This window comes from Coptis chinensis, chromosome 6, assembly GCF_015680905.1.
Source record: "Coptis chinensis isolate HL-2020 chromosome 6, ASM1568090v1, whole genome shotgun sequence".
Taxonomy (NCBI): Eukaryota; Viridiplantae; Streptophyta; class Magnoliopsida; order Ranunculales; family Ranunculaceae; genus Coptis; species Coptis chinensis.
In genome coordinates, this window is record NC_141461.1 from 13,062,483 (window position 1) to 13,070,862 (window position 8,380).

The 8,380-nt window shown below is 34.8% G+C and overlaps 1 protein-coding gene and 1 long non-coding RNA gene across 2 annotated transcripts; one reads left to right on the forward strand and one right to left on the reverse strand.

The window, feature by feature from the left end:
• The first annotated feature begins 1,215 nt into the window (after window positions 1-1,215).
• Window positions 1,216-3,452, forward strand: LOC147491546 (NAC domain-containing protein 79-like). The gene is made up of 3 exons (XM_086566623.1): window positions 1,216-1,560; window positions 2,101-2,378; window positions 2,661-3,452. Exons 1-3 carry the CDS (start codon window positions 1,356-1,358, stop codon window positions 3,270-3,272), a joined length of 1,095 nt encoding a protein of 364 aa, XP_086422749.1. The 5' UTR covers window positions 1,216-1,355; the 3' UTR covers window positions 3,273-3,452.
• A 1,493-nt stretch (window positions 3,453-4,945) lies between these two features.
• On the reverse strand, window positions 4,946-5,868 carry LOC147491547 (uncharacterized). The gene is made up of 2 exons (XR_015199138.1): window positions 5,570-5,868; window positions 4,946-5,162 (listed from the first exon to the last, which is right to left on the reverse strand). It is a non-coding gene; the product is annotated as an uncharacterized LOC147491547 (long non-coding RNA).
• Window positions 5,869-8,380: the final 2,512 nt, after the last annotated feature.

Below are 8,380 nucleotides of genomic sequence, written 5' to 3' on the forward strand. Positions count from 1 at the left end.
AGCCAGCAAGGTTCATCTACCAATACACAATTTGGCCCTAGGACAAGGACGGGGACAATGGGGCCTCCGAAGGTTTTGGAAAAACTACTACGATCAGTCCAAGAATATGTGAAATTCAATAGAATCTACTATTGCTTTCTCTAAATGTCTAAATTTACACTAAAGATTAAGAGTTAATTCTTAGCTCTTATATGTAGATAATCAGGTTTGGATGGTTTTGAGTAGTATTAATGACTGCTCTTCCTAAATAAGTCCTAAATAAGAAAATATCTACGTATCCAGTATTGTATTAGTGAGTCTGGAATCAAACCATATATAGTTTTTAAAGATGGTTTTTATAGTCATTGAGAATAAATATCGAGTGCGACACGTGTACTAATGAGTATAGATGTATAATCAAGATGGATGACATGTGCTTATGAGAGGCGCATAAATAGCAATTGTAAGTCTATTTGAGTTGACATAAAATGTAATGATAGTATAGAACTGTATTAGTGCATGTATTACAGCGGAAATAGAGTTTAGAGATAAACTGATAATGATGACAGTAACAGATGATGATGTCATGACGAGTCACTGATCTGCTAATTAGGCGAATGCCGCTGAGTGCGCGAGTGTTGAGCGTGCGAGTGTTGCTAAGCGTGCAAAAGTGCTGTGGATGTTCGTATGTCTAGAGGTCACATTATGTTAATGGAGTCGTCCATGTGACTGAGGAAATGTCCCTTACACCCCTCAAACTTTGATTCCTGGCTCCGTTCCCGGGAACTCTACAATGTCCGGACAAACCAACAGTTTGGCATGCATATATAAATATATTTTGCATTTCGCCCATTGCGGCACTGCCTTGCACATAAGGAAGTATAAGGAAGCACTTGAAGACGTATATGCATACAACGTGTACTGTGTACAAACATTATTGTCATTTCATTATTTATGCAACAATGCAGCAGTGCAAAATTTGCGAGTTCCACTGATTTTCATCTACAGGACTCCAATTTAATGCTTGGGTGGCGAATTACAGATGATGACATCACCTCTGGTGTTACTCTGTGAAACCCTGACACTAAATATCTTTACAACATGCTCACACACGCACGCATAATGTCTGCAACTACCTTCTTAGCATTAACTCCTCTCTTTCTTACCCTATCCCTTGTATATACTACATACATACGCTTAGGCCCTTCTCAGGAGCACTTGTAGGCCCTTATTGTCTTCAATAAACTCAAATCTTCGGTTTCAGTGCTGCTTACTATATAAACTTAACTATCTTTTCACCTTTAAGCATAAGCAGACAGTTCCTCCACACAGCCCATTCATAGTTTTTCAGCTTCTCTCCATTCTTTTGTGTGTTTATGATGTGGGGTGTGGAAGATATTCTATGTGAAGTGCATGCAGAAGACACAAATGAACAAGGATTGCCTCCAGGGTTTAGATTTCATCCAACTGATGAAGAGCTCATTACCTTTTACTTAGCTTCAAAAGTTTTTAATGGAAGCTTTTGCGGTATAGAGATTGCAGAGATTGATCTTAATAGATGTGAGCCTTGGGAGTTACCAGGTATGTTTTATTTCATTCATTTCAACATCCAAAAATAAGGCCATAGTTCCATTTTTCTTCAGTTTTGAGTTATGGGTTTTGTTCAAATCAAATAGCTCTAAGAGCACTGTTGCACACTTAAAATGGCCTACATTGTCTTCCTAAGTAGTGATCATTGGTTTTTGTTTTCAAATGTACCAAAGTTGTGGAATCGTTTTGACATTTATGTTTTTAACACCTTCATTTGATTGAGTTTGAAACTTACAGTAATTGATTAATCTCACTTTTTCTTGAAAGAATATGTATAAGCCATAGGAGTTGTCTTGTTGTCAACATGGACTTCGTTACACTTGTGTCCTGTACTCCTGTATTGTTGTGGGCTATCAAAGAAAGGTCTTATCATCTTTATAGCTTCTATCTTCTTTATCTATTTTTGGTATGTATGCTTTAATCAAAACTTTCCTCTTAATACAATCATTCTTCACATACTGCACTTACTTTAAAGTTTTAACTTTATGTCTTTCTCTTGATGTAATTAAACTACTTTTACTGTATTCTTAGACATAGCTAAAATGGGGGAGAGAGAATGGTACTTCTTTAGCCAAAGGGATAGAAAGTATCCAACTGGGTTGAGAACCAACAGAGCAACTCAAGCTGGGTACTGGAAGGCAACCGGAAAAGACAAAGAGGTCTATAATGCTTCAAGTGGAACTATCCTTGGAATGAAAAAAACACTAGTTTTCTACAAAGGAAGAGCTCCTCGTGGTGTGAAGACCAAGTGGGTTATGCATGAATATCGCCTTGAGGGTGACTTCTCATCCTCTAGCCACACGTGCAAGGTAAATACTGTCCTCTGATTCTCCCCCTCTAGTAGCATGTGAATTAGTGTTTTTTTTCAGTAAGAGTGGATTAGTAGATCACAATATCTCCAGTGCATGTCATATTGCGTAGTAATTTGAAGACAAAATGTGAAGATAGCTCCCACGCCCCTGTCAAAGTAAATGGCTGAACTAATGCTCATCCAAGTACAAAAGAAATGCACTGTTACATTCTTTGATTTTGTTTGTTATTGATTTTCAAGCTTTACAGTTTACACTGACATTAAACTATATTCCATGCAGGAGGAATGGGTTCTTTGCAGAATCCTACACAAAACTGGGGGAGAAAACAGATCCCCACTATTCCAAGCTCCCAGCTACTTCAAAGAATTTATAACTTCCCCTCTAGCTTTGTTGCCTCCAGTACTTGAATCTTCTCCAAAATTAGTATCAGAAATACAAACACCAACATTTCCTCTACAAAACTCTAGTCTCATTAAGGAAGAAACAGATCTCAAAACTCTTCTAAACCCCTCTGGCTTTCCAGCCCACACTCTTCCCACCAATTACCAATCCTCCTTTTCACCAACTACAGTAAACAGCACCGACCTATCATCATCAATAATGTTCAAAACCCTCCTTTCAAATCAAGATACCATTTTGAAGGAATCCACTGTTCAGAAACAGTTCAAGACAGACACTGCCTTTTTCCATTTTCAACCAGGTGATGCCAACTTCTACGGTTTGGATAAAGTTCAGCAAAATCTATGGCAAAACCCAATATCTTTTGAGATGGACTGTGGTAGTGTTTTGGGGTTCTCAACCTATGATGTGAATACAGTTCATGATACGTCCACTTCAGTTGCTTTCAACAGGACTGGTTCTCAAATGATGCTAGATCCTCCCCTCATCTGATGCTCTGGAGAATTTGGACCTCTTGATACTTAAGATCTTCAATCTATAATCCTATATACCTATATATATGCTTCTTTAAATTATTACATATATAGAGCCTAAGATATTAGGATGTTTTGGAACTGTAAGTCTGTAAGTGCTCGTCATTATAAATACAGTATATGATGTTTTCTGTGGAAAGATGGCTTCTGGGTTTTCTTTTATCATGCATTTGTTGATATGATAATAAGGATGGTCTCAAGAAATTTGCATAGTTGCTTAATATAGTGGGAACTGGGAAATTACCATTGAGTATTCAGTATATACTGAACAAGTAGCAATGTAGCAAAACGGTAAAATCCACCGGATGCAAACAAGTAGGATGAAGAAATGAATAGATGTCCGGAAGAAATAGGAACTCTGACTAGCATGGTCAGTATGTAAAAACAACTTGAAGCTTTTTGCAGTTCGCTTGTAAGTTACAATTGGCCTCTCAAAATGGTGATTATTAACGAACATACCCAGTCTAAATGACGAGGCACTCATTATTCAGATTGTTCTTGGGGGATTGAGTCTAGAAGCCGTCTTCTAGAGTGGTTTCCAAGTTATTGAACGGAAAAGAATTATACTGATAAGAACAAGGTGACAACAAAGAAAAAAAATGGTCGGGCAGATGGTGAATATTTGAAGTGTAAATTTTCACCGAGTTGTGAACTTGTGAGGCGTTTGGCATATTTCCAATGTTTCTGAAATCTTTATATCAACAGCATATTGTATATCAATCATCTTTATGGGTTTTGAGCGCGGGTAATTTAGCTAGGGAAAATGTATAACATCTTTGCATCCTCAAAACATGTAATTGTCAGGTCTCATTAAACTAAAACATATTGACTTAACAATACAGGGAGCTTCAATAATTCTCAATCAATATGAGGAGGCCTACAACCCTTTGTAATCGATATAATAACGAATCCACTTCTTCTGCCACATAATTTCTCAGAACCAAGACCATTAGTTTCCTAATAATGAACTCTAATCCTCACTCAAACGCATGTTACATAATACTTATGTCCTTACGTATCTGCTTTTATCTGAACTCTGAAGTGAAACACATTAAGCTATTGAGAACAACATATCCGACAGTCTCTGGTGCTTGCATCACGTTGTTGTGGCATATAATTAAGTCTTAATCCATAGTTGAACTTAAGTACCAAACAACCTTTATCATGAGCTGTTCCGTCTAGAAACACGCATGAGTATATTAGTGCCGGCCCTGAGGCAAAGCCACACAAGTAGGTGCTTTGGGCCCCCATCATTTTGGCAAAGTAAGGGGCCACCACTAGAGTCCACAGATAGAATACCCTAATCGCTGCTAATCAACGCACTTAAGGGCTACGGTAGTGCATCAGTAAACAAATCAAGGTTGCTCATATGAATATAAAAACAGAAACATGTATCAACTTCAGTGACTTCACAGCACTAATATCCGATCAAATTCAATGAAAAAGACCATCTTATGGTAGATCTCTACCATGGGCTGTGCTGCAAAGGTGAGTGTGACAGGCAGGCCAAAAATTGGGTAAAACTACAGGTTTTCTTATTACAACTGTTTTGAGAAAAACAGGACAATATAAGGGGAACCGAAGCTTGAACATAAGGTTTAATCTGGAATCATCTTAAATGAACATGACCAGTAAACAAGTAAAAGTGATTTCATTGAAATTCTTGACATGTAAAGATGAACGAACTCACCATGTTATTCAACACTTAACTCTATCCTAGACACACTCCATCAGGAATCTGCATTCCTACATTTTGAACAAAAAACACAGAAAAGAAAGAAGAATACTTCGAAACCACAGCCCCCCAGCTAAACACCGACCATTTTGAAGAAGCGCCCGCAGCATCTTACTGTATAAAAAATATTCTAGTTAGACACATAACAATAACTAGATGATTATTTTCTGACTCTCGTTACAATAAACGATGCAACGAATTCAAGATATAATACTACAAACTCTCCTCAAAGGTATTACTAATGTAACCATTTATTAATCTCCCTAACCAGCAAACCAAGAAACTGTCTCTTAATATTCCAAACTAACTTTTTAGCTTACAGGCTAAACCAAAGCATATGAAAGTTTTCCAATAGAGAAGGTTTGTCATTTCCATTTGCTAGACCACTTCTGAGACGTTTTCTAAAAGTGGAACCTGATTTCGCCCAATCTATAAATGCAAAGTGAGAGTAAAACGATTCCCTAATTCACCAAATATAACTAAAAAAAGGAGACAGCTGTAAATCTGGAAAAAATTGTTACCTGTGAATCACTTTTTGGTGGTGTCGTTTCCTTCTTTATACCGTAATAATGAGGAAAAATCCGTTGGCCAAGCTCCATCATGTATCCGAAGGGTTTGGGGTCGTAATCAGGCGGAGAGTAAATAACTGCAGCTACCATAGCCGATGGAAGAAAAACGAATCTTGATAATACTGAAAGCTTTGTTACTAATAATTCTCCTCTCATAAATCCAAACATTTTTTATGCTTTTTTTTTTTTTTTTTTTTTTTTCTATCTCAAGCCAGTCAGAAGGATAAGAAGGAAGAAGTCTGGAAATGTGTACTAGTAGAGTTACAAAACTACCCTCAAGTACTGGACTTGTTTCTGGCCCATAGGATATTGGGCTTGTGGCCTGTTTTATTAAAATAAGTCCGTCCCAAATTTGAATCAATCTTAACATCCATTACTACGTTTTCTCAAATTTTATACAAAATAGATGGACCATTTTTTCTTATGGTGAAAATGTAAATACCTCAATAGCATGACCAAGCTAGTGAGTGTGATTGAATAAAATGCCAATTGTGTTCTTGTAAGTTGGACGGTTTTTTCACAACACTTATTACCACGTCTACCTACCAACTACAGACGCGATTTCAGCGAAAACACTTAAACACAGCACTCATTTAAACTCCTAACCAGATGACAAATTGAAACATCTCTTAGTAATATAGATAACTTGAAATTGCCAATTTAATACTAGCTTATTAGGTAAACTAGTTTTTGAGCCCGTTCAACAAACGGGGCCGTTTTCATAAAATTGATTTGATTTTTTTTAATATTTTTTGAATTATTATGTATCAAAAAGTTTTAACTATAGAATACTGTAATGATTAATAGAAAGGGCATTGAGGCATAATAATATAGTATTAATAAAAGAAAAAAATTGTTCAACAAACATAATTAATTTGTTTTATGAACAAACCACTGACAAATCCTAAAATTTAAAAGTAGAATCTATCTTTCTTTTATTTTCTTTCATGACACAAATTCAATTGGAAATAACTGTTGACACTTTTTAATTGATTATATTTTGACAACCAATCCCCTCCCCCCCCCCTAATTTATACTCTAATTCATGGGCGGAACATGTTCAGTTTACATTTTGTGAAAACAGGATTATTTATATTTTTAAATTATTTACTTAAATTACATAAATCGGCAACCTTCACAAAACGGTGACCGTTTTCATATAATTGATTTTTTTTTAATAATAGAATGGGGACCCCACCCTGATAAAACCCTTCGACTTCTTTTTGTTGTTTAATAATAGAAATTTGATTAAAGTTTTGTGAGAATGTCGAATGAGGCGAAGATCATAATGAAGCCACTTGAATAGCAAGACAATTCCAATTGTACAAAAAAATATATGATAAATACTATTTTAAATGCAAAATTATATTTGTCGAGACTTTCTCACTACATAGCATACAACTATGTTTTGAGGTTAGTATGATGCATTTGCATTCAGTTTCCGATTTTCCGTTAATAATTCTTTGATGGTAGTTTGATGCATTTGCATCCGTTTCCGATTTCGTGTTAATTATTCTTTTAGGTTAGTTCAATGTATTTCCATTCAGTTATTTCCAATTTTTTGAAAATTATCCAAGGTGGTGTGTAATACCAACTTCCAAACATGACATAAAAAAATATACATGATTCACTATGTGGGATCATCATAGATTATCCAGTTTCCGATTTTCCGTTAACTATTCTTTGAGGTTAGTTTTTTGCAGTTGCATATAATTTCCAATTTTCTATTAATTATTTTTTGATTAAATTTCTTATTAATTATTCTTTAAGGTTATTTCAATGTATTTGCATCCACTAGTTTCCTGTTAAATATTATTTAAAGTTAGTTCGATGTATTTGCATCCACCAATTTCCTGTTAAATATTCTTTAAAGTTAGTTCGATGTATTTGCATTTAATATTTTTTTAGGTTAGTTTCATGCATTTGTACCCAATTTCCTATTTCCTGTTAATATTCTTTGAGGTTAGTTCAATTCATTTTGCATCCATTATCCAAGTTCCCGTTAATTATTCTCTGAGATTAGCTCAATGCATTTGCATCAAGTTTTCGATTTCCCGTTGATTATTCTTTGATGTTAGTTCTATTCATTGCATCCCGTTTTTCTATTTCCTCTTTATTATTCTTTGAGGTTAGTCAATGCATTTGCATCAAGTTTTCGAATTTCCGTTAATTATTATCTGAGTTTAGTTCAATGCATTTGTATCCAATTAATTTTCAATTTTCTCTTGATTATTCTTTGAGGTTAGTTCTATTCATTTGCATCACGTTTTTTACTCCCGTTAATTATTCTTTGGGGTTAGTTCAATACAATTGCATCTAGTTTCCGATTTCTCATTAATTATCTTTTAAGGTTTGTTCAATACAATTGCATCCAGTTGTCGATTTCCCATTAATAATTCTTTGAGGCCAGTTCGATGCATCTAGTTTCTGATTTTCCATTTGTTATTAGTTGAGGTTAGTTCCTTGTAGTTGGATCAAGTTTTCAATTTCCCGTTAAGTATATATTCTTTGACATTAGTTTAATGTATTTGTATATAGTTTCGATTTCTCATTAATTATTCGAGGTGGTGTGTAATACCAACTTCTCTTTATCCTTTTGTAGTGTCCTTGCAAACTGGCATTATATATATATATATATATATATATATATATATATATATATATATATATATATATATATATATATATATATATATATACATGGCTTTGGATGGGATCATCAAAAATTATCAAGTTTCGATTTCCGTTAATTATTCTTTGAGT